Source organism: Cupressus sempervirens, chromosome 3 (assembly GCF_028749045.1).
Source record: "Cupressus sempervirens isolate cs-2001-9-10 chromosome 3, ASM2874904v1, whole genome shotgun sequence".
NCBI classification, from domain to species: domain Eukaryota; kingdom Viridiplantae; phylum Streptophyta; class Pinopsida; order Cupressales; family Cupressaceae; genus Cupressus; species Cupressus sempervirens.
In genome coordinates this window covers 1,101,098,686-1,101,126,223 of record NC_143120.1, presented here as the reverse complement: position 1 = coordinate 1,101,126,223, position 27,538 = coordinate 1,101,098,686, and the positions used below count along the sequence as shown (strand labels likewise).

Genomic DNA, 27,538 nt, shown 5'->3' with positions numbered 1-27,538 from the left:
TGATGAGATCAACATGCACTATAAGAGCTTTTGTTGGGCTTGCAAGAATTTTTGGCTTCACATTTTTTATGGTCAGTTCATTACTAATTGGTTCAAGGATGCTATATTGCAACATTTTTTATGGTCAATTTATTGCTAATTGAAATATTTTTGGTGGCCAGTGACTGGGTCATGAACAATTGCAAGGCAATTGCATCAAAATGTTTATCAACCAAGAAAGCAATAGCTGCAAACATGCTTTCACCAAATGGAGAACTAAATGCAGGAAATTGTTCTAGACCAACCTTGGCTAATTCTTCTATAGTTTTGTTTGGAATATTTGTTATATTGCAAGGTAAAATTGACAATTATGTTTGCATAGTTTATATTTTATTGTATGTGCCTATTCTTGAGAAGATAGGTTCATAGTGTTTGACCAATGGATTAGCATCATGGAAAATGATTTATATTGCAGGATGAGATGCATCTTTTTTGAAATGGAGGTATGGTTTTTTTTGTGTATGTCAATGACCAAATGCATATGGGTGTGTTCAACCACAAATATCCAATGAATACAAAATGTATCACCCCAAAGGCTAGATTCATCAAGTGTGTTGACTTCAATTGCTGAGAGTCACATTCTTCGCAAGTATGTGGCCTTGTCACTTACTCTATGCAAATCGTAAAACAAGGAAGGGTGCAATTCATGTTCAAAAGAGCTTGAAGCCACATCACAACCATGGTGAAGCAAGTATAAGAAACGATCGACAAGTCCATTATGAAGTTCATTAGATGTATAGCTACAATGAAGCAAGACTTGCAATCAAACAAACAATTACGAACCTTGAAGTTAAATGATTTAATTCGAAAGTAATGCACGCTGTCAAGAGCATCATCAATTGATTTATTCTGTGATATGTCATTTGATTTGTATGTTTCTACTATAATTGGATTCTTTGATGCTCGACGGAATGTAGTTGAAACAACTCAATATGCATTGGTCATTTAATAGATGAAGCAAAAATGAAGTAGTAGTTTGTGTAGATTTGAGCTAAGTACAATGTGGTGATGTTACAGATGTTGAATCTACTTAACACAAGTTTAAAGTAAAATGTACACATACAAGATACATTTCAATAGTTTGTTCTAGTTACAATGACTTATGTTCTAATGGCGGTGTACTCCTTGTTTGTGCCCACCCTCTTTTATTAACTTTAAAATAAAAATAAAAATGCAATTCATTGGTTTCAAATGAAAGAGTCATGCAACTCTATTAATACTCATAGCATGTAACATTTGTGCATAACCATTGATAAAAAAACATGATGCAGGAAAATGTATTGCATTACTTGTGCAAATTGTTGAAATGAATGTAACGTGCATTTATTAGATATCTTTGAATAAAATATGAAGTGACACTTTCTAAATGACTATTTTTTTTATTGCTCGTATATAAGGAATTCCTAAACATTCTTCTTGACTTTCGAAATATTTAAATCACATAAAAAATATTAAAAGCTATATTCTTTATTGAAAATTTATAAAATTATTAAAATCTCAAACACATTTTTATTTTACCATATTTACAATTATTCCCAGGATAATGTTCTACCCACGAGACCCGTAACGAAAATAATTCTCAGTGCGCAATAGTACAGTAATCGACTTTAGACCACATAGTCCAATCCGTATAATTCGCCCATAGTATTCTCGCTTTTGCAATATAGCATTCCTCCTTTAACCATTCCCCTCTACATACGAAATCTGGACTTTCCTTTCGGCTCTCCACCCTCCACAGGCGGAGAGAATTCCATGGGAGAAAATGCTTTTGAGGGCATTGTACCACACTCTCTTTCGCCTCACGGGCAACCCTCAGAGTATGCCGCCTACGATGTATTCATAAATCGCAGAGGTCCAGATGTTAAGAAGACTTTGGCAGAGGCACTGTATTCCCATCTCAGTGCCTTCAATCTGCGGGTGTTTTTGGATCAGAAAGAATTGGAGACCGGAGATTTCTTACCGGGAGCCATACAGCATGCTCTCGCCACATGCAAACTCCACGTAGCGGTTTTCTCCCCGAGATATGCAGAGTCGCCCTGGGGTTTGGCAGAGCTCTCTTTCATGCTCAGAACCGGGGCTAAGATCATTCCTGTCTTCTACGACGTGCAGCCCTTTCACGCTCGATACATCAATTCTGGCCCGTATGCAAAGGCCTTCGAAGATTTCAAGAACAAGAACAGAATTGATGTCCACATTGTTCAGAAATGGAAAGATGATCTCTATAGGGTTTCCTTTATTTCGGGCTTGGTGTTCGAGTCAAGCAAAGAGTAAGAACTGTGCAAATTTCTTTTTCCCATGTTATATGGATCAAACTTTAAGATCTATTTTTAAGAGAGAAAAGGAGTAATGAAACAGAAGGAAAAACTATTGCGGTCTTTTTGCTCTCTTCTTTTTAATGATAGACCATAGTCTTGCTATCATTTTTTTTATCACAGAATTTAATCTGTGATGTAGGGAAAGTCTGTATTGTTATTGTGCATAATTTCTTAATGATTGATCGTGGTCCTGCTACTTTCTTCTTTCTGATAATGTATCGCATAATTTGGGGAAAGTTTATATTGTTATTTTGCATAGTTTCTTGTATGAATTCTCTAAATTTATTTGCTGGGTGTATCATTAAGAAGAAGAGACAAAGACAGAAGGAAAAATGTCTTGTTGCTCTCTTCTTCCAAATGATGGAATTTGATCCAGACATAGAAAAAATAAATTTATACCTGACAAATTTTGCCCCTATTTATTTTCTTTTTCTGTAATTCGGTTTTGTACTTGTAGTGACAAGGATGTGCTGCTGAGGCGTATAGTAGATAGAGTGCTAGAAGAAACAAGAGGAGAAGTGTTGGAGGTGGCTAAACACCCCGTTGGACTGGATGATGCCCTTGAAGCTTTCCAAAACACAATATTGAAGTCAGATGAAGAGCAGAGCGGCTATGTAAAAGTAGTGGGTATTGTTGGAATGGGAGGATCTGGCAAAACCACTCTCGCTAAGAAGGTATACAACGAAAGGAGCTGGGCATACAATGAAGGAGCTGGACAGAGTGGATTTGTTGTCTGCTATGAATGGTAGAAACTTGAAGGAGCTGGACAGAGTGGATTTGTTGTCTGCTATGAATGGTAGAAATTAATACTACCAACAAGGAGCTGGACAGAGTGGATTTGTTGTCTGCTATGAATGGTAGAAACTTGAAGGAGCTGGACAGAGTGGATTTGTTGTCTGCTATGAATGGTAGAAATTAATACTACCAACACTCCCCCTTAATTTCTATCATTAATGCTACCACATTTACATTGTTTTCCCTTGTTATAATTACTTCGGGTTTTACGGCTTACCCTTAACCAATGCAATCCTAAAGTGGTTTCAAGTTCACCACGAACTTCTCAAACATTACACAAATGGTTTCAAGATCACCATAAACTTTGCGTTCCAATGGTTTACAAACCAAGCATTCATTGGTTCTACTGACCATGAATCATTACTACGGGAAAATTATCATCACTTTGGCTTTTCTCCTTCTTGACCTGCATCAAACTGATTATTGAGTCCATATAAGAAGAAATCCATCTACTGAGATACATGGGTGCCCAGCCACTGTACTCGCCAGTTCTATAAGAATCCTTTTCAGATACATGGTTCATCAATACATTCAGTCAAACTCTAGGGTGTCGGGTACAACCGATAATGCACCCCTTACAATAGATTCTTAACAAGCAATTCTCATTCAATCTTCATCGCTTGATTGGGGGATATCAATTCAGCAATCTACTATTACATGACCACATTTGATATGACAAAGCCTTAAACATTTTCTCATCCAAATTCCAACACTTAAACTCCAAATCAGTACACACAGAGACCTTTGCACTATGACAACAAGCTTTAGCACACCATCTCACCTTTTATTACACCTAAGATAACTAACTTAACTTTAACAACTAATGCATAACAACTAACACATATTTCAAACACAAACATAATAAAAATTTCCATGATCAATATCTTCCATGTCATGTGTATGCATTCTTTGGCACTCCCGCTTGCACAAAGATGCTCCACATGTTTCTAACGCACACTTCAACTTTGGCTTCTTTCTTTTCACAGCTTCTTTGTTTCTCATAGCAATCTCTTGACTTGTTCTTCTCTTTATTCTTGCAGAAGATAACTTCAAATGCCATCACTTGTTGGGCTACGTTGCCACAACACTCTTCACCAATTTTAAACTTCTTGAGCTCTCCACGATCTCTAAGATCATATTCCATTATCTCTGATACCACTTGAAGGAGCTGGACAGAGTGGATTTGTTGTCTGCTATGAATGGTAGAAATTAATACTACCAACATACAAAGGGCGCTGTTACTTTTTGTCAGATGTCAGACTGGAGGCAGCCAAAAATGGCCTGGCATCTTTGCAGTGTAAGCTTCTCCAGAAACTCGCACATTATGATTTCAAGATTGATAATAGCAGCCAAGGGAAGGAAATTCTGAGAGATCATCTGCAAAATCGTGAGATTCTGATGGTTTTAGATGATGTTGATGAGGTGGAGCAAATTGATGGGTTGCTAGTGAAGGAAGTGATTGGAGAGAGGAGTCTGGTGATTGTGACATCAAGGGACAAGGGTGTTCTCACAAGCTGCGGAGTTGTGTTATTTCATGAGGTAAAAGGAATGAGTGAGACTCACGCCAGAGAGCTCTTCTGCAGGCACGCTTTTCAACTGCCTTATCCACTGCAAGGATTCGAAGCTCTTGTCGAAAGTTTTATCATAGCATGCTCTGGCTTACCACTTTCCCTTAAGGTCATCGGATCATTTCTCCATAGAAAGGACATTGCCTTTTGGAGTGGAACGTTGGAGAAAATCCGCAAGCACATTTTAAACAAGGATATAACAAACACACTTAAGATCAGCTACGATGCCCTTGACAGAGAGGAGAAGGAGATATTCCTTGACATTGCTTGGTTTTTGGCAGGAGAAGAGAAAAATATGCTCATGAGAATATGGGATGGCTCAGGTTGGAGTAGTTTGCAGAGTCTTGAGAGCCTTGAGCAAAAATGTCTTATCGAATTTGTTCATGAAAATGAAGAGTATGAGTCGGATAGAGGGGAGGACCGCCTGGTTGTTCGTATGCATGATCACTTGAGAGATATGGGAAGAAGTGTTATTGATAATCAAGCCCAACCCAGTCGCCTCTGGCGTCCCGAGGATATTCGCACTTACTTGTCACGCCGTCAGCTTGTAAGTATATTGTATACTATTTAGATTGTATCTATTTATGGATCTTACGAATTAATTAGCAAGTATGAATCATCAGATTATTTAACGGGAAATTTGATAAGCTATTGAGAAACCATTTCTGGATTTATTTTTTATCAAAGTTATCAAAGTTTTAATTTGCATTCAGTGATTCATCATCCTTTGATTCATCATCAGGATGAGAATAACTGGGGGAGAAAAATAAGCACACAATCCAATTTAAAAATGCATCCCAACATCTGGTTATTGACTTATGTGTATAGTTTCTAATCATCAATTTGACTTTGTGAATGTCAATTTTGTTATAAGATTTAAATTTTGTTCTGAACATGTTTGATTAACTTAGTTCATATATTTTTCCTTATTTCTTTTGAATCATTGTTTCTTAAATTGATAAAAAAGAACAACTATAATACTTAGAAAACTTTCTTTTCTTTTGTTTATTAATATCAAGAATAAGACATATTTTGTAATTCTATCATATAGGAGGTGAACTCTTAACAAAAGAAAAATGCATATCATCAAAGTTGCAGTGATGGAATTTTTCGAAGTTATCATCCCCACTCAACTTTCTAAAAATAACATATATCATTTATAATTTGAAATTGTCTTTGAGATTAAAAAATCACATAGATTTACCAATAATCTTTATGACGAGCACTATAAATATATAAATTAACAATGATCTCTACAATCTTTGCTATTTCGATTAACTATTTACCATTGAGAATAATCTTTGCAATTTAAAACTTCATAGCTATAATTTTGTGATAATGTTCACAATCAATACTACAACTTTTAAGTTCAGCAATATCCTTGCAATTGATGCTACAACTTATTAAAACTAGCAATGATCTTTTATATCAACTCGACAGATTTTCCTTATAGAATGAATGCCAAACACATTTTATAGCTAACATCCCTTTTTAGCTATAATATTGTTGTTTCTTGTTTGTTCTCTAATGCCTTTGCAATAGATGATGTCTACCCTTGCATGGTATTTTCAAGTGGCAAGAGAGAAAATTGTGGCTATTTGTATTAAGACTAGGTTGACAAATGATCAAATTGTGAAAATAGGAGGTGTAGCCAATAGTTAATTATTTCTTATTATTGATAGTAGTAGTCTTTTAAATTGTCATAGCTAATCATGGTTGAGTTCAAACCAATTATGAATACATTTGTATTTTGTTCTTTAACAATATTAATTTTATCCTTCTAAAAACCATTTCAGTTTGTAAGGATTTTAGATTCTGTATCACCACTTCAAACATTTGGTCAATTCCCCAATTCTCATTTAACTTCCACTGAAACATAATATGGTTATTGATTGGATGGCTTTGTGACCTCTATTTCCTTCATATCCAAATCTTTTTTCTATCTTCAATGATTATCCTTTGAAATATTTATCATTTTATTATTATAAAAATGCATACATACTAATATGATAGATTTTGAATCTAAGAGAAAGTTATTTTTAAAAAATAGAAAGAAATTTCAGATTCCTTTTGTTTTCTTTGGTAAAAGATCAACTTAAAAAATATAAATACATTTTTAATTCAAAATTTTAATAAAACGATTGAATTGATCAAAATTTAATTTTATTAATTTTTTCATAAAATTCCATGATTTCTTATACAAATTCATTTTATATATTTTTCTTTCTTATTGTGTTTCTATTATTACTCACCACTCTCACAACCATGACTCTCACCACTCTCACAATTAACTAACTTTAATGGAAATCAAAATCACTTAAAAATCGATCATAGATGCCATATCTTCAAATCTTCAATCTCGCCATCATCTCCACAAGTCAGCATCTCCATTGCCACTACAGTTTATTTTATTCTTTAATCTTTTTACAATCTTTCCAAAAATAAATTCTACCAAGTTTCCATAAGCACAACGAACTTTGCCATGTAATGCCAATCATTGAAATTGTAGAGCTTTGAATAGGTTCTCTATTTAAATTTTGTGAATCCAAAACTTATATAAATAGGTAATGTACGCGTACAAGTGTATCTCTTGCATGAAATGTGACTCTATATGACTAGTATATTAAGGTATGCAATTAAATATAAGTTATGTTTTTAAACATGTTATCTAATTCATTCACAAGAAAGATTAAGTGTTCAGGTTGCAAAATGAAAAAAAAATTATATATTCATCGCTCCTGTAGTCTTTCTGAGGGAGTTATTTGTAATTCAAATTCATTTTTATCCGTCTGAAATAAAATGCGCACTTAGTGTGATCACCAACATGATACAAAACAATACAAACATTTTCCTAGAAACCCTTTCGAATCAAACTATTTGTTCTCCATTATTCTCATGATTTTCAGTGTGACAATTGCAGGGACTAATTATGGAGGTCCGAGGAATCTGTGCATCTCCCGCTCCCGATTTATATGCGAGTGAAAGAATGGCACCGCCAGTGTCGATATGGAAGGCGTGCTGGTTGCAGGTATTGGAGATTTGTGGTGTTTCAACCGTGCTGAGAGGCTACCCTGTTCATCAGGTCGTGGGAAGCGCATTAAGGCTTCTTGCAGCCCAAGGTGATTCTGTTATCATAGAATTCAGTGATTTCTCAAAAGAACTGATATGGCTTCGATGGGATGATTGCCCCTACGCCAGCATTTCTTCCCACTTCTCCATGCCAAATTTGAGAGTGTTAGAGCTTTTGAAGGGATCATGCCAGCTGGACACTTTGTGGCAGAGTCACAAGCAGGTATACAACTTACGCTCTTGTTCATTTAATACTTGATAAAATCCATACTTTTAAAGACACGCTAAGATTTGAATATTAGTTTAAAAATGTGTTATTACTTGAAACCACAAAAAAACTTGTGCTTGCAGGCTCCCACACAGTTGCGCGAGCTCTCTGTACACAACCTCAAGAATCTGCCCGAATCAATAGGACTTCTCATGCATTTGGAAAAGATGGTTTTGCGTGCAAGTTTAATGGAAACTTTACCAGATGAGTTGTGTAAGTTGAAATCCCTGACTCACCTCGATTTAGGTTATTGCTACGAGTTACAATCTCTTCTGCATGGCTTTGGGTATTTGACAAACCTAAGACATCTTGACTTGACCAATTGTGGTAAATTGAAAGCTCTTCCAGATTCCTTCAATCAATTAATACAACTCCAATACCTGTCCTTGTTCTTCTGTGGCCGCTTGATCGTCTCCTCAGATGTTCTGAGAAATATCAGGAAGCTTGAGTATCTAGACTACACATCCCTCACTACTACAAAGTGAGTCGTTTTAAGACGTTTTTTAAAGACAAAAAATTATTATCGTCTTTAACTTTGCCTTCATTTTCTTTTTAATTTATGTTTTAATTTTAAATTATTATTTTTTGTCTCACATAACGCTAAGTCTGAGCGGGAAATTTATTTCATCGAAAGATGAAAGAACGTTGGAGCGGCAAACTAATTTCATCCCACCCAGAAAGATACACGGCAGAAAAAAATGTGTAGAAGCCAGTCATGAAAGGTGTGCGGATAGATTGGATGTTGCAGAGTTTGATGATTTCTTTGCTACATGGAAATTTGGGTTTTGAAAAGGCCTATGGATAGATAAGGCTCCGCTTTCGGCTGTTCACGCATTTTCCGTACATCTCAGTTTAGGGGTTTTTTAAAATCCAGGGGGGTTTTCAAATCGTAACCATGGTGGAGATCTAGATTTGGTCGGAGTAAGAAGGGTGATATTGCAGGGCGGAAAGTGGATAAAACCAAAGTTGATAATCCTAATTTCATCGCTTCAGCACAGAATAATAAATTTGTTAACTCAACCTAATTTTTTGAAGATGGATTTGGGGAACAATGGTGGGTTGGGGGAAAACGTCAGGAGAAAGAGAATTCTTGCAGAGGTATCTCTTTTGGGATAAAATCATCTTTGTTCTAACATTCACAAGCGGATCCACTGTAAGTAGTTTTGAATTCTATACCCCCAGATTTTTTCTTCCTTAATTTAGATATGCAAATAAGCTTTTAAAAAGCCTTTCTTTTTGTCTGGGACAAGTCTGTTATTTGCTTATCTATGGAAGCGTCATTTTCACCCTGCCCTGTTCAGAACACTTTGTCCCTACAACATGTTTGGTTTGTACTTCCCCAGTTGCCATTAGAGCCTCCAGATCTGGATATTTTGCCGAAGATCACCGGATCAGAGAATTCCTGTTAGGCACTGTAAATTTGATTTTTTCATAAATTGATAATTATTTTACCATTCAGACTTGTGCGCTAAGAGATCCTAATTTTGGCCTCTAAGGACCCTGCATTGGAAATATGTAGGCCTCCAGATCTGGATTTTTTTGCCTAAGAACAGACAATCCCTGTTAGACACTGTAAATTTGATTTTTTTTTTAAATTGATAATTATTTTATCATTTAGATCTGTGTGCTAAGAGACCCTTATGTTGGCATCTAAAGACCCTGCGTTGGAAATATAGAGGTCTCTAGATCTGGATATTTTTCCTAAGAACACAGAATCCCTATTGATAATTATTTTTTCATTTAGATTTGTGTGCTAAGAGACCCTAATGTTGCCCTCTAAGGACCATGCATTGGAAATATGGAGGTCTCCAGATCTGGATATTTTGCCTAAGAACAGGGAATCCCTATTAGGCACTATAAATTTGATTTTTTCTTAAATTGATAATTATTTTATCATTCAAATCTGTGTGCTAAGAGACCCTAATGCTGGCCTCTAAGGACCCTGTGTTGGAAATATGTAGGTCTCCAGATCTTGATATTTTGCCTAAGAATAGAGAATCCCTAGTAGGCACTGTAAATTTGGTTTTCTCTTAAATTTATAATAACATAGCAAAATAAATAACATTAGTTACCTCTATATGCTGTTGTTCCTGTTGATATGCCTTTGGATTTGCTGCATGTTGCTTGAGGGATTCATCATAGGATATATGAGAATTTTCTTTCAAGATTTCTTCTTGCATCCACACACTATTCTTCCAAGATGAAACTTCTTTTTGCAATTGTACATTTTGCTCAGCCAGATCTTGGATCCTCTTTCTCATCTTCCTCTCCTCTGACCTAATTTTTCCCAGCATAGAAGCCCATTCATTTGACCGCCTATCTATCTCCTTTTCTAATGTCTGCTGCAGATCATTCTTCTCACTCTCCAGTATCTTTGTTCGACATTCCATCTCTTCTTCGATCAACCTTAGCGATTCAGTTGCTGAAGATGTTTCTCTCTTGTTGCTGGAAAAGATGGAAGTGGTTGATGAATGACTTTCTCTGTGATGGCGTACTGAATGGGGAGATGACCGCTTCGAATGTGGAGATGAACGCTTGGAATCCCCTCTCCCAGAGATAGTTTCCTTTGGAATAGCAGAAGAATTATCTGCCATCAATTGCTTTTCAAGCAAATTCTCCTTCGAGCTATCGCTTCCCTTCTCCAAACAGGGCGGCCCATCCTTATTAACCCTCTGGCAGGGTAAATTATTACTGATATTGTTGTATGCAGAGTCCCGTTTCAATGGAAATAACCTCCGCATCGCTGCAACACTAGCAATCACCTGTAAAAAATAATCCGTGTCATTTTCAAGCCGGAAGTAAACTGAATTATAAAAAGCATAGTCGAACACATTCACACCAAAAATGAATGGTTACAGCCTCGGCCGTTAGATTTGAAAGATGGCATTATAGTACCAGACAGCACAGGAGGACCCTAATGACGGTGAATTCCAGGCAGAGCTTCACACTCTTGCTTGCATCGCTGCTCCACATGGACGACAGGGGCGGCTTGGAGCCTGCTCAAACTAGTAAACGTATAAACATCGAGAAATTTAAGAATACAAAGCTGAAAGAGTATGGCGATGCAGGTGAAGAAAAATTGGGGGTTTCAAACATCTCGGCGACAGTTAAAGAGGGTACCAGGTTGAGAAGCACGACAATGAAGCAAGAATTGGAATAATGAGAAGTAAAAGGCACAAAGTAAAAACTAGAGTGAGGAGATATGCACCGGAACATTCGGATAAAATGGAAGCGCTGATATTCTGCTTCTCCTGCATGTCCCTCGGATGCAAGACTCCCATGCATAAAAGAAAAACTATGCAAATCACGTGCCTCAGGGTAATCGCATTCATTTTGTTTATGTAACTGCGACCCTTGCCTCAATTTCAATAACCTAATATTACAAGAATCAAAGGCATCACAAGTCTCAATTTCAATAACCATAATATTACAAGAAATCCATCCAGTAATCTAGGAAATCTAGAGAGTAATTCTTCCTTGTATCTCCTTCACAGGGAACCTAAGAGATCACATAACTAATAAGAGTAAAAGTGGAATAAATTTTATTCTATTTTTAACACAAAATTGAAGCACATACATTTCATTTTCAATTCTTCTAACATTAAATATTTTGATATATCTCATTGATTAAATATATGAATATTCTATATTAACTCAACAACCAAGTTCTTATAGGTTCCCAAACATCACTACTAGAAACACATACATAAGTTCCCATAAGTAAAAACCATCATAAATATATGAACAAGGTTTCATTATAAATAGTTGAATCCATTATTACAATTACATAGCATAAAAATCACATAAGCATACCAAGGACAATCATCTTGATATACCCATTCTTCTTTATTGCAACTAAGCATGTGTACATATACATATTACAAGGAGCAAGTAATCATTATATATCATGTTTTCATATACTTCTAACATTTTTCTCCTCTAACATGATCTCTATATAAAATGGATACATAAGTATTATATCATAGTCATGATACAAAAATATGATGTTGCAACATGTAGTCACACACAAAAAAAGATGCAAAATTGGAATGTGTGAAGAAAGATCATCCAAGGCTCTTGAAAAACTCTAGAAAAATACTCAATGGATAAAAGACTTTCCACCCAACCATGGAACCTTACTCCTCCACTCCCCTAAGCTAGGAGATAACACAAGGCCCCACACCAAGTTAAAACATAATGAAGGGGATAAAATAGCTATTTTAACACTGATAAAATTTATTGCTGATCAATATTGTATCAAAAATTCAAACTGTTTAGGTATTGAATTAAACTTGATAAAAAAATGACAAAGAAGGAAAACTTTAAACATGAACAAGATCATAAATCATTTGAAGATGACATATTGCAAATGATAAACTTATGCTTAAACAGTGATAAAGTTTATTATTAATCAATATTCTATCAAAGTTTCAAATTGATTAGGTATTGGATTTAATGTCATTCATGAAGATATCTAATTTAATGTCTTACACGAATATATCTAATTTAATGTCATACATGAACAAATATATCATATATTAACCAATAATTTCATATGTCTAATAATGTCATGCATCAAATAAATGTCATATATACATCAAATGTATATCGAATATGTCCACTGACATAAAATCCAACATATATGTCTGATGATGCCTATACATGTACATGTCTATCAACTATATCTTCTCCTTCCCACGAGGGGAAGGAAAAAAATCTCTAGAGGCCTTTGGTCATCGTGTGGAGAGAGATGGTGGTGATGATAGGGTCCTCTTCACACACTTTCTTGTCCTCTTGTTGAGGCTCTTCTCTAACTCAAGTTGATACAAACAAAGTAGAAATGAATGAATAATTATTATACATTGAAATCAAATATATGTACACACAAAGTTAATTATTTTCTTATTACCATCATATAGTCACTCTACAAGTCCACCTCGAACGCTCGTGGATGATCAGGTGTGACAAGACCCTACAACAATTGAATCAATATAATCACTTATAAATAACATTAGAAATTCTGATACTAACTATAATAAACAAAAAATAAAACCAATAAAATTCTTTCATGCCTCAGTCAATGGCTGTGAACCCGCCATAGTTGCAGCCACTCCATGATCGACGGACTGTCGGAGATGAGATGTCATGAGCTGCATGTCATACAATACATGTGACATGTAACATGCAACATGAAACAAATATAATTAAATGAATTAAATTAACATGAAACAAATGTACCTCTACGAAGCTCGTATGATGTCTATGCTCTGAGTCTGTAGTAAATGTTGATTGTCTTTTAGAGAGCTGATGCACATGCATAATTTTTTTTGTCAATCCTTAATATGATTACTTAATAATATATATGTATTAATTTAAATGATTAAATCGACACATACCTCTAGACTCATGGACGAGGCAAAAAATGGAGCCAGGGGATCGCTACTAGGCCTGCCAACACTCTAACCCTAAATTTTGAAAAATGTCAATAGATGCTAATTAATTAATCATTCATTATACATATGAAATGTGATCAAATTAGTAAATTATAATTGTAATTTACTTGTGTGTCAATGCCAAATGTGTCATTCAGGTACTGATCAGTGACAAGCTCATCATCTGCACCATCTCTAGCATGAGTGCTAAATGTGAATAAGGATCCACATGATGTGCACATGTGATCGTGGTGCACTGAAGGCTACCCCTTAACTAATGGACTCATGCAATGGATGAGGGTTTGTGTTAAAGCATTAATGGTCCCTAGAGCGTTGGCCTCTACATGTTCCTTCACAACTAAAGGAATAGTCACATGCTCACCCTTTGGCATGACCACAGGTGCCCTAACTACATTAGGGTCACGACCTACCCCTGGCCTTTTAAATGATGAACCCCCACCTCTACGCTGGGAGTCTAATATATCAAAATAATTGGGGATCTCCCCAAGGACAAACTCACAATACAATTTCTTTAAAAAATACATGGGGATCTCGTGATTGTTGCAAGGAGGGGCATCAAAAACCATCCACCATCTATCCCAAAAATTATTTATAATAGCATTGCGTATGCACCAATGAATGGGGAACCATTTAGTACCCTCTCTAATAGTATTTTGTTCACCAGGTTTTCTAAAAAATGCACATATTCTACCTTTTGGTATTTCTTTTTTTTTTAACATCTTGATATGACAATTTATTTGCATAAAATCCTTTTTTTTCATCCCTCTTAACCCACCAAACATCTAACTAACCACTAATTGAAGCTATCTAGGTCTTAATGGATTCGAGGGACAATGCCAATTGAGCCCTCATTGGATTGGTTAGTCTAGATTCTTTCAACCAACCAATGAGTCCTTCTAATTTTGTTTTGCCTCTTTCTATTTCATTTATTATATTTTCTTGTGTGCCAGGTGGAAGTCTTTCAATTGGTTTAAGTTGCAAAATTTGTTCCTCTTCTTGGGGAGGGTTTTGGTAGTGATTTTCTTGAGGGTTTTGAGTTTCTTGGGGATTTTTCGGTTGATTATTGACATTTTCTAATAAAAAATTAATTGAAATCTAAATAAATAAACAAATCTAAAGAAAATTTGTAAAAACCCTGCAAAACAATCTAAAAAACCTACAAAAAAATATAAAAAACATATCAAACAATGCAAAATGAAATTTAGATTACATACAACATGTTTGTGATCTTGTATTTCATTGGCGAAGAGGCACATTGGCAAGGTAGGTGGTGAAAACTTTGATTTTCTACAATTCGTGTACGTGTTGCTATGAGGAGAGGGCAAAAAAAAGAGTTAAAATGAATGGGCCGCAGGTATGTAGCCCATTTATAAGATTTTGATTTTTTAAAACTATTTACACGCTATTGAAAATTGAAAAAAAAGGGTTGTCACCTTTTTGGCACCACAACTTGGTGTACATACCCAATGCTAAGTTAAAAAATATGCTAATAAGTGTAAGGATTGCAACCTAAAATGAGTGTCATATCAAAAATTACCATAAAATGAGGAAAAGTCTACAAGAGTCAAGGTCGATGTGCACATTCACTAGTCAACAAAATATTAGTCCACATTACATCATAAATCAATTCAATTAAAAATCAACTATTCCCTTATCTCAATGCTTTCAAATAAGTTGCACAATACCTTAAAATCACAACAATGCACACACATACCTTTGCTTGCTTACCATACCTTGGTATTACATAGAATTGACCGTATTAGTGGATAATTCATATCTACTTCATATTATACTCATACATATATATTCACAATCATTTCGGTTCATTCACAATGTCAAGAGTGACCTTTTTTATTTTTTTGGGATATGATTGAAAATTTTGATTAATGCATTGAAGAAAACACATTAATTGAAGGGGGAAGAATGTCACTACCCATTTTTCAGATACCTAATAAAGTGATATTTTCATTGCAACCTTGGATTAGTTGAAGTCATTTGGAATCAAAATAATATTAATAACAGATGCATATTGTAATGCCCCACCCAAAGATCCTTGGAACACAAGGATAAAATGTGCACTGAATAATTTTTTTTTTTTAAGATAAGTTATTAAATCAACAACATAAAGTAACCATATACAATAATGAAACATCAAAACAAGGTGATAAGAATAGGGAACATGGCTAAAATCACATATTGACCTACACCAACGGAAGTCTTACAACACTTGCAAGGATCTCCAAGCACTAAACCATAACTCACAAACCAAAGATCACATGAATTATGAGATTATACAAGAGGATGTTCTCTTTCAAACCCAAAGTAAAAGCTCCTAGCATGGTTAGACAAACAAGTCCATTTCCACTAGTTACAACATAATCAAGAATTACAAGTAGAGACCAACAATGGTCATACACAGCACAAGGGCTCAAAGTTACAACCTCACTCGTGAAATTTTGTTAAGTCTAAAATCCTAAAGCCCTGAAATTTGGCGAAGTCTAAACTTTTGAAGTCCTAAAATTTCTCAAAATATTTATCTTAACTCGGAGAGCTCTGGACCTATCTCAAATGAATCGTCACATATATTAAAATATTTCTTAAGAATATATTAAAATATGTCAACTTATACTTAAATGACATATTTTAAACTCCATAGAAAATATGTTTTGAACTAGGAAGGTGTGGAACCTAGTAGGGTGTCCAAAACCAACTTCCAAACTTTCCTCAGCCAAGCCAAAATGCCCATTATTTTTCATGCGAGGAGACATTGATCTGTAGTCTGGCATGAGACTTTGCTTCTCCACACGAGACCTTGCCTAACTGTGCGAGAGGATTTGTATTGCTTCGTGCACAGCTTCGCAATGTCATGCAGTCTTTGCATCATATCGTGCAACCCTTGCATCACATTGCATGAGGAATGCCAACAACACAACATTGAGGCCTTGCCCTTCTAAGGATGTGTCTGATTTACTTTAACCTCTTTTTCTATTTTCTCCATATTTTGCAGTAGTTTGTTTGATTTTAGTATCATTATGATTTTATCATCAATTCCCATGCAACTTCTTACTTTTTAAGGAAGATTTGTGTATTTATATCAAATAGGGACTTTCTATTCCATTAGATTGTTCAATCCAGCTCAAACTTGGAGATGCTTCAAAAAGATTTGATGGTTTAGCCTGACTTGTACTTTTATAAGTTCAATTATTCAAGTAGATTGTGGATTGTGGGCTTGCAATTTTCACTGCAGATTTTTGTTTGACATCATTATGCTTTATTTATTGCAATTATTTGTTACATGGTCAAATATTTGTTCATTGAGAAATATGCTCTCTACTGTTACTCATTTTCTCCAAGTTAACTCTTAAGGAAATCAATAATTCCCTTGTATCCTTGTGTTGTCATGGTTCTTATTTGGCCATCAAAAATGTTTTCTCTTGATGGGCCACGTTTTGTGTTGTGGCACCATCTCAATCCATCGCCTATTTTCTAGTCTTAATCATCTAACACTAGTTATCCCTACTTTCTCTTATTACCCTATCTAATTCTTGTATGTTAATATATGATGTTGTTTTCCCATTTTGATCTTATTGATTATCTATTCTTCATATTCAAATTAATCACTCCTCTAATTGATATTTTCTTTCTCATCCCTTAGCTATTTAGATCTAGTGGAAAATCGAGTAAATAGCTTCTTTTACATTTAATTAAGTAGTTGGTATTTGTAAAGTTTGAATTATAAGGGATAGTTTGTGAATTTGAATTAGTTGATTAATAGTAATGATTCTTTTAATTCATATTATGAAAAAGCATGAAGCGATTTATTTATATAGTAATTTGTTCATAATATATATATACATACATACTTGTAATTTATTTATTAATTACAATCAATATAATAATATAATAGATTGATGTGTTACCTTATTCTCTAATCCAACTAATTTCAAGAGTTTTATTTGTTAATGTTGCTCTTATGCTCCTCTAAGTTAAATACATCTACGATTCACGATATACTAGGTATAAAATGAGATGTCATGTGATGCAATTCCATTACTCCCTGTAGTTTTACTTGTTTAGTATTTCTCATGTTAGGCTGGGTATTGTTCATATTTACTAGATTTTCCAGTGGAGCTAAATAGCTAAGAGATAAGAAAGAAGAATCAAGTAGATGAGCGATTAGTCTGAATATGAAAAATAGATAATCAATAAGAACAAAATGGTAAAACAACATCACACCTTGGCATGCAAGAATTAGATATGGTAATAAGTGAAAGTCAGGACAGTTAGTGTCATATGATTAAGATTAGAAAAGAGGTGATGGATTGAGATGGTGTTGCAACAAGGAATGAGGTCCATCAAGAGAATACATTTTTGATATCCAAATAGGAACCATGACAACACAAGGGAATTATTGATCTTTCCTTAAGAGTTAACTCAAAGAAAATGAATTAAACTACAGAGCATATTTATAAACCAACAAATATTTGACCATGTAATAGACAACTGGAGTAATAAAAGTGTAATGATATTAAATGAAAACTGCAGCGAAAATTGTAAGTCCACAATATGTTTAAATAATGCAAATCCTTTTAAGGGCTCGTTTGGTTGTGGGAATACAAATATGGGAATAGGAATTGTTATTCTAGAATAGAAAATAGGAATATATATTCATATTCTTTGTTTGGTTCAGCCAGAATTTGATGGGGAATTCACGGACCCAAAGTTTTTTAAAATAAATAAAACTGGAATAGGAATACATATTCCAATTCCAGCTATTGAGGTGGAATTGAAAATATTTATTTTTGGGACGAAATTGGAATACATATTCCTATTTTATTCCAAGTCGCAATTCTGATTTGGTGCACCCAGACACAAAATTCAAAATTTTAAGAATTTACATATGCCTATTCCACTTGTATTCCCGTTGCCAAACAAACTTAAAAGTTAGATTGAAACAACCCAATGAAATTGAAACTTCCTATTCAATATAAATATACAAATATCTGCCTTAACAGTAAGAAGTTGTGTAGGAATGGATGTTGAAATCATAATGATACTGAAATCAAACAAAACTGATGTGAAATCTAAAGAAAATAGAAAAATAGGTTGAAGTAAATGTCAGAAGCCAAATGGGTGAAAATATTGGCTTTCAGCATAAACATTCTGATAGAAAATGAAGCGTCAAATCATGAAGTTACATGATCACTTCAAAATAGGAAGAGACAGCTATGCTAAAAGGAATAACAGAGTCAATAAGTGTAGATATAAAAGTAGTGAGGTTCGACAGTAAAAACTCGAGGAGCGATGACCAAGGAGAAGACACAACCTTAGAAAATCTCACATAGCAAGGAAAACTTTGAAATTGTCAATTATATTTCTAATAAAAGTTTTGAATGAAACCAATACAAACAAGTAGACCATTCTCTAATCAGCCAAAAACCAAGTCCACAATGATACAGTCTTCGCCAATAGTCCCCAAACTTGCCACTGACTCCCAACTTTTCCCCCACAATCAAAAGGACCTCTTAGATGTCCCTTGGAGCATGGTCAAAGGCCATTCTATTTAACTTGTAAATTCCAGGCTACCAGCCATATATCAATGTCCATTATCTCAAACCACCTACATTATGGCCTTGAGAGAAGAAAGAAAAAACAAATAGAAACATCAAAGGAATCATTTACAATCCAAAGTCTTTTAGGCTGGTCATGGTGATTTAGGAGCTAGTAAGATGCAAACTAATCAACCAATCCTTAATCCAAGGCTAGATAACATGGAAGCTTAGGTCAAAAGAGAAATAAAGAAAAATGTAGTGCTTAATCAAGCTTCCTATTACTCCGACTACCTAATCTTGGAGGAATCTAAAGGCTAATGGCGTTATACAAAAAATGCATCCAATATTTCAATTTGACATTAATTTGTTGGTTAAGCGGAGAAAAATTATAAGGTACACATGCACGACCATATTCAATAAAGTAGGTGAGGATAATATAGATGGCAATTTCCTAGGGATCTCACTAATATGCAGAACAAAAACAAGACGATGCAAGAAAATGTTGAAACTAAGGTGTTATACAAGTGCAATTAACAAGATTATAGCAATAAATTTCACAAATAATGCTAATTGAGAGGAGAATGAAGAATTTCTTGAAAGTTATATACATTTAACCTTGAATAGAATATATGCGCATACCTCTGAGTATCAAGCAAAAGAAAACAATAGAAGAAAACCATTGAAGACAATGAGTTCCCTTCCCAGTTTTCAGCGCTTCCCCCACCTCTTCCCTCAACTCTCCCATTTAACTTAAAAATATGCATGTTGTCCCAATTAGCAGCTAGGGAGTACGTTTTAGTTACTGTCAGATGATGGTTCTAAAAAAAATTAGTACTAAATTAGATTCCCCCAATAAATTTGTAACTGCTATTCAAAATCTAGGTCATCAGTATGCAACATAAACCTGTTATTAATATTATTTTGATTCCATTTTTTAATATATATATTTTTAAAAAGAAAATGGCTTCAACTAATCCAAGTGGCAATGACCTATTTGGTATCTGAAGAATGGGTTATATGACAATAAGCCATATATCCATAGACACATCTGCATCCAAACTACAAAAGGCACATCCTGTAATGTAGGATTTTATGTACTCAATCATATTAAGATATTAAGAATTGAACCATATCCACAAATACACCCGCATCCAAACTGCAAAAACATATTAAGATTTGAAGCATTGTTGAATAAAAGTTTTGACCACACAAAATAAGTTTGGAACAAAATCATCAAAAACAATCCAAGATTTCACAATAATAGAGAAACAAAATTCCTTCTCAACTTCCAATCAGAATTTACTACTACTAAACTTTTATCATATGGGATCAACACTCCTACTAGTTTCCTTTCAAGAGTTTCTGTTGATAAAGAATTGAGCAGGAACAGGAATTGAAGTCCCATATGTGAGGTCCCACATGGTAGGAGTCTTGGAAAGATAAGATGCGCCATCTAAAACACCATGTAAATATTGAACCATTAATAGAAACCTCAGAACACATGACAAACTTTTTATGTGGATAAATCTAAGAGCTTAACAAAACCTATGACTTTCTCCTCAGAACTCTATTCTATCAATGCCACAGAGAGTCACAAATAAAGGAAACAACTAGGTGGAGGGTGTGTCAGGGCATGAGATATTTTGTATCAATTCAGGAACCACTCTTCTACTATTGGTTACAAATCCACACCATCTTAATTATTGACCTCCTCTCCATTTCAAATGGAATACAAAAAAATTACTTACAAATCATGACAAATGGTACAAGTGGCAATGGGTTTAATTCAATGTTACTTTGGAATGTGTTTCCAATATGTTTTTCAGCCATCCCCGTCTTGGATAAGTTTCAGGGATAGTGTATGCCTAGGGGACACTGACTTTGATTTCTAGAAGATATTTGTCTTTGACTCTTGAAGTAACAAAGTAAGAGAAATTTGAAAAAATGAATTTTGCTAATTCTTATATTTTAAGCTTCTATTATGTATAAGAGCATGCTTTGTCTATTCTTTATGAATCTCTAAATTTTTCTACATATTTTAATTTGATTTCCTCATTGTTATATAGCTGTCCCCAAAATTGCACAAAAAAGTTGTCATCCCAAAAACTCGTCCCCTGATCTACCAATCCCAGAAATTTGGGGTAGCACTAGTTTTAATTTACCATTTGTGAGCTTTTCTGTAGATGGGTTATTCAACACATATACCGCTGTAGAATGCCTCTCAGCACAATAAAATATTAGCTATAGATAGAGAGAGATACAGCTATAGAGACCTTTCCTTTAACATATTACAGAAACTTGAAGTCTTCCTATAATCATTATTAATATTAATGTATCAGAATGTCTCTAATATTTTCTTCAAATTAATACATTTAAAATAGAGATTAACTATACATCGAATGAGTTCTTGCTAAATTTGCTTAGAAACTATAATCAGCTATATTACAAATGTGAGAACTAGAACTTTTCCCTTAGGCATTCTTGCAAAATCGACAACTGTCCCTCCCTAACTAATACATCTTCATCTAGTTTGTTTACTTTGAGCTTAAGTGTTCCAACTTCAGCGATGAGTTTAATGTTTTGCAAGGTAAGTTGTTCTGCATCTTGCTGAAATCCATTCCTTTCTTCTAAAACTTTGGGTATCTCTGTTCTTAACAACGTCAGTTCTTTCTGACATTCTTCTAAGTCAATCTGTAAACATTTTATGGTATTTTCCTTCCCTCCAAGCTGTAGATAAAATATATCACAGCATTAGTGCTCATAATCTAAACTAAATATAATGCTCTTCAAAAGTAAGTTAATCTTCCATTTAACAAACTGTTTGACATCCTAAATATAAACAATTGAAAGCATGACAACACATACCAGAACCTCCAAATCTTTCTCTTTCTGGTTTGAGAAAGTGAGCCTAGCCTGTAGTCTTTCAATGTTACTCCTCAAAACCTCTTGACTCCTTTCAAAAGTTGCAACTTTCTCCTCAGTTTGTTCTACATCAGCCACATTGGAACATAATTTCTCCCGTAGAAGCTTGACCAGTAAAGTTTTGGCTTTAAGTTCTTGCTTTAGTTGTTTGAAAACCTCCTCACTCTAAAATAGCAATGAAGAATAATGGTTGATCACAAAACCATGTTAATGAACACTCCCTAAAATAGCAAAATAAATAACATTAGTTACCTCTATATGCTGTTGTTCCTGTTGATATGCCTCTGGATTTGCTGCATGTTGCTTGAGGGATTCATCATAGGATATATGAGAATTTTCTTTCAAGATTTCTTCTTGCATCCACACACTATTCTTCCAAGATGAAACTTCTTTTTGCAATTGTACATTTTGCTCAGCCAGATCTTGGATCCTCTTTCTCATCTTCCTCTCCTCCGACCTAATTTTTCCCAGCATAGAAGCCCATTCATTTGACCGCCTATCTATCTCCTTTTCTAATGTCTGCTGCAGATCATTCTTCTCACTCTCCAGTATCTTTGTTCGACATTCCATCTCTTCTTCGATCAACCTTAGCGATTCAGTTGCTGAAGATGTTTCTCTCTTGTTGCTGGAAAAGATGGAAGTGGTTGATGAATGACTTTCTCTGTGATGGCGTACTGAATGGGGAGATGATCGCTTCGAATGTGGAGATGAACGCTTGGAATCCCCTCCCCCAGAGATAGTTTCCTTTGGAATAGCAGAAGAATTATCTGCCATCAACTGCTTTTCAAGCAAATTCTCCTTCGAGCTATCGCTTCCCTTCTCCAAACAGGGCGGCCCATCCTTATCAACCCTCTGGCAGGGTAAATTATTACTGATATTGTTGTATGCAGAGACCCGTTTCAATGGAAATAACCTCCGCATCGCTGCAACACTAGCAATCACCTGTAAAAAATAATCTGTATCATTTTCAAGCCGGAAGTAAACTGAATTATAAAAAGCATAGTCGAACACATTCACACCAAAAATGAATGGTTACAGCCTCAGCCGTTAGATTTGAAAGATGGCATTATAGTACCAGACAGCACAGGAGGACCCTAATGACGGTGAATTCCAGGCAGAGCTTCACACTCTTGCTCGCATCGCTGCTCCACATGGACGACAGGGGCGGCTTGGATCCTGCTCAAACCAGTAAATGTATAAACATCGGGAAATTTAAGAATACAAAGCTGAAAGAGTATGGCGATGCAGGTGAAGAAAAATTGGGGGTTTCAAACATCTCGGCGACAGTTAAAGAGGGTACCAGGTTGAGAAGCACGACAATGAAGCAAGAATTGGAATAATGAGAAGTAAAAGGCACAAAGTAAAAACTAGAGTGAGGAGATATGCACCGGAACATTCGGATAAAATGGAAGCGCTGATATTCTGCTTCTCCTGCATGTCCCTCGGATGCAAGACTCCCATGCATAAAAGAAAAACTATGCAAACCACGTGCCTCAGGGTAATCGCATTCATTTTGTTTATGTAACTGCGACCCTTGCCTTGAACCTGTGAGAGGACGAATGGTTAGTTTCAGGAGAAGGATAGCTAAATTGTTCGTATGCATACGGAAAGCTCATTGCATACTGATCTATATATCCTGTAATTTTATGAAGCCGTTGCAGCTGTCTTGAATGCGAATTAGGACACCTGTCCTCTTGAATTTCATTCAATTCCGCGCATTTAAATTCTCGGAGGGGCTGAGAAATATTAATGTAGGGACTTAATTTTGCGTAGATACCGAAGGATGGATATGTTGGAGGAGCATTTATACCCTGTTTATCCCTCAATCTTTTTACTGTCAAAAATTATGCAGTATCTAGTTGGAAAATCTTACATAGATTCCCAAACTGAAACTGCATATCTTTAAAGATTGAAGAACTCGTTTCCATACGCGTTCATACACTTCTCCTGTCTTTGCTTTCACCCCACCTGCCCAGACACTCCTCGTGATATCTGCTTCCACAACAGTCAATTCGCAACTTTAGGTATCTTGCTTCTCTGGGCCCCCGTGAAAACCACCAAAGTGAAAGTGCTCAGATACAACTCTGTAGTTCAGGTGATTCTTCAGGGGACTAATATCTTCACCGCCGAGAGCCATCCGATTCATTTGCATGGGAATGACTTTTACATTGTGGGAACGGGATTCGGCAACTATAATCCCAAGAAAGATCCTAAAAAATTCAATCTTGTGGATCCTGTCATGCGCAATACCGTCAATGTTCCTGTCAATGGATGGGCTGCTATCAGATTTGTAGCTGACAATCCTGGTAAGATATATCTTTTTCTTTCATCTAAATTTGTGGCATGATCTTTGTATTTGCAAATTCTAATTATAGTTCGATTCAATTTTTTAAAATCATACCCACAACGAAATCTAAAATCGGAATACATTGTTATGAAAATCTTGATCATTCTTCTCGATGTCGTATCCTTCAGCACACCTTTAGGTAGCCTTGGGAAGTTGGGTGATCACCGTAGAATCAAGTCCGTTCTTGTTGAAATGAAAGGAATGGACATAAATCCAAATGTTATCACTTATACCGCTCTCATGGCCTCACAGTGGAGACCTTACCTACCCACATTACATCTCAAATCTTGCTCATAAATCTCCGCGCATGTTGCCCAACCTTAAGAGAGTTACCCATAGACATTGGGGAACTGGGTAATTTAAAAGTAATTGAACTGGAACACACGGCGCTTACATCACTACCCACTTCCCTGGAGAAGCTTACCCTCTTAAAGTCGCTGTCTATGAGGGCTTGCCCAAAGCTCAGCTGCATACCGGAGTCTATCAGACAGCTGAACAACTTGCAATACTTAACTTTAATCGATACTGGTGTACAACGATTACCCCAGGGACTTGTACGTCTGAGCAATCTTGTGAAATTGTCTGTTCAAGGTAGTCCAGTTGGGGATATCATACTTTCGGAGGGAGATGAAGAAACTAGAGAAGGCTTTTCCAGTAAACCATATTCATTACCTAATCCCAAAGTCATGTCGCGACTCAAATTCATTAACTTGAGTTACACAAACGTAGTGAAGCTATTTATTAGCAAAAATGCGTGCCCCAACCTTGAATCTCTTGAAGATATAGGGTGTGTAAAGTTAGAGGAGGTTAAAGGCCTGCCAATAACATTGGTGAATCTAAGGATGTACCTGTGTGATAGACTGAAAAAGATATCGGGGCTTTCTAATTTATCAAAGCTTAGATACCTCAATCTGTGTGGGTGTTTGGATTTGCACGAGCTTGAAGACCTCTCACAACTGACTTCATTGGAAAGCCTTGTAGCAGATGGGTGTTGTGTCCTTACAAAGATGGAAGGACTCGAATGTCTCTCACTGCTCAAAGACATACAAATTGCAGCCTGTCATAGTGGTGTTTGGAAAGGCATTTGTTGTCTAAAGGTAAATAATTTATTTTGACATGAATTCTCATTTGGTATATCAACAAGACGGATTTTTAAATGTACTCTTGTGATTTCAGAGATTGCCCTCGAAGGTATCCAGTATAACTTTGAATATGAAAACTGTGGGTGCTGATGAAAAAGAAGTGAACTCAATTCTATCTTCTTTCCCGTTCACAATCTCTGTACTTGAGTTTCCAAGTTGGTGGGCGTGCAAACTTGGAGTAGAGGAGGTAAGATCCTGCACTACAATTATGCTAATCTTCTTGCGTGCAAACTTGGAGTAGAGGAGGTGAGATCCTGCACTACAATTATGCTAATCTTCTTGTGTGAAAGCTCAAGAGAGAAACATAACATACATCTATACCAGGAACATGATCTACATCTATACCAGGACATAATAAGATTGGGCAATAAATATTCCATGCAAGAGTACAAGGTAATTGTCAAGTTTGAGAGCGAATGCCAGTGGATGATTCTCAGTGTTTTTACGAGAGAGTCCGCCTTCCTTCAAGACTTGAAGATAATTAAAGTTGAAGATGATATGGGTGTGTATGCCAACCTGCCTTTTGAAAGGAACAAGGGCTGGTTGGTACTCCTGCGAGACGGAGAAGAATGGAAAATCAAAGATATTTGGGAAAAGCTCTTCACGTATGCCTACTCCAAACAAGCACTTTTGTGAAGATATGAATATCACACGCTAAGATTCCAAACAAGCATTCTAGTGACAGATATGAACATCACTCATTAAGGGAGAAATTAAGATTAAAAAAATAAGTCAAATTTGACTATTTAACAGTTTTAGTCTAGGAATCAAGCTATAGTGATGCTATCCAGATATATACACTCTCCAAAAAAAACACTAATAAACTTTTGTATTTCTTTGTAAATTCTGGTAATCTTGCCTTTTTGTAAGGACAAAGAGGAGCCTATTACAGAAGAAGGATAGTATCTTTCAGATGCCAGCCCAAACCTTGCTAATCTATGAGATTATGAGAATGACAATTATCTATTGCTATCTAATTGTCTAACAACTTTTATTTGTGTTTTTTTTAATCTTTGAGCTTTGCCTGTGTTTTCTATTTTGAGCTCTATACATTTGATTCCTAAGAGGTGATCTTATGTCTCCCTACCTTTTTACCAATGTACTCTATTCTAAATTAACAAAAATGTTGAGACTATGTTGGCTATTATGTTGTTGCTTGATGCACAATGGTAAAAGGTGGCAAATAACAACTTAACTCTGAAAAATTAATTTATTATTTTTATTTTCTTGACAATTGTTTGATAGCGAAAATATCATGTTGTGGTTATTTATTGTCATTAATGTTCATCACAATGCTTGAAGGGGTTTGAATCATGGTTTGAAAAACGTTTTAAGAAACCTGCCAAAAGTATAACCATGTGTCTACTTTGTATGGCGAACATCATCATTTCATAAAATCAGTTTAATGCTCTTTGAAAGGTATTTTGAGTGAACGAAGACATTCAAAACCCTATCTATAAACAATGCCGCCATGATTCATTCTTTGACCATGATCTGGGTGATTGTTGATCAGATTTTCTTGTGGGGTTTTGATATCTTAATAAGAATGCAAAGGTGAATTGATTGACAATATTATTCTTAAAATGCATTCTATGAACAGGTTTTGAAAAGTTATCAGATAGTATGATGTTCTTGTTTATATCTAGTATTTTTCAGTTATACTCTTTGTTCTCCTATTGATTGTTGGCTATTTTGTGTGATTACATTGGTGAGCACCAAAATGGTCAAAAGAAAAGTGGAAAAGATAAAGACCACCTAAAAGCAACAAAAAAGGTAAAACAAAGCTATGCATTCTTGTGAAGGTAAGCATTCTTGCTATATCCTCAAATCTTTAAGGAAAAGGAACGAAGATTTAGAAGCATAATTAATTCCTAGAAAAGAATCATTAGGGCTCATTTGGTTGTTGGAATATGTTGGAATATGATTCTAGAATTGACATTCGAAATTCTAAAATTGGGATTCTCAAACTTGAAATCTAGATTACGATTTTGAGGATTTGACTTGGATCGTTTGGTTCACAAAGATTGGGAAATGAGGTTGTTCTTCCTTGAGAAATAAAGCTATTTTG

General features: G+C 35.3%; 1 protein-coding gene, 1 long non-coding RNA gene and 1 pseudogene across 3 annotated transcripts; 1 reads left to right on the top strand and 2 right to left on the bottom strand.

Moving 5' to 3' along the window:
* Positions 1-1,659: 1,659 nt before the first annotated feature.
* Positions 1,660-26,447, top strand: LOC149570625 (disease resistance protein Roq1-like; annotated as a pseudogene). Its single transcript, XR_016362985.1, has 8 exons — positions 1,660-2,306; positions 2,812-3,051; positions 4,373-5,264; positions 7,638-8,009; positions 8,138-8,552; positions 24,581-25,425; positions 25,505-25,657; positions 25,717-26,447. The product of XR_016362985.1 is annotated as a disease resistance protein Roq1-like (transcript).
* LOC149570627 (uncharacterized) lies at positions 12,589-13,428 on the bottom strand. The gene is made up of 4 exons (XR_016362982.1): positions 13,293-13,428; positions 13,127-13,204; positions 12,964-13,026; positions 12,589-12,864 (listed from the first exon to the last, which is right to left on the bottom strand). It is a non-coding gene; the product is annotated as an uncharacterized LOC149570627 (long non-coding RNA).
* LOC149570626 (uncharacterized) lies at positions 21,889-22,455 on the bottom strand. Its single transcript, XM_089823198.1, has 2 exons — positions 22,234-22,455; positions 21,889-22,146 (listed from the first exon to the last, which is right to left on the bottom strand). The coding sequence occupies exons 1-2, from the start codon at positions 22,453-22,455 to the stop codon at positions 21,889-21,891; spliced, it is 480 nt and encodes a 159-aa protein (XP_089679324.1).
* Positions 26,448-27,538: the final 1,091 nt, after the last annotated feature.

Excerpts from the sequence above, each read along its gene's own strand:
- LOC149570626 (XM_089823198.1), bottom strand. The coding sequence starts at position 22,455 with ATGCTGGGAAAAATTAGGTCGGAGGAGAGGAAGATGAGAAAGAGGATC. Across the intron at positions 22,147-22,233 it reads AGGAACAACAGCATATAGAG|AGTGAGGAGGTTTTCAAACA; the intron begins GTAACTAATGTT and ends TTGCTATTTTAG.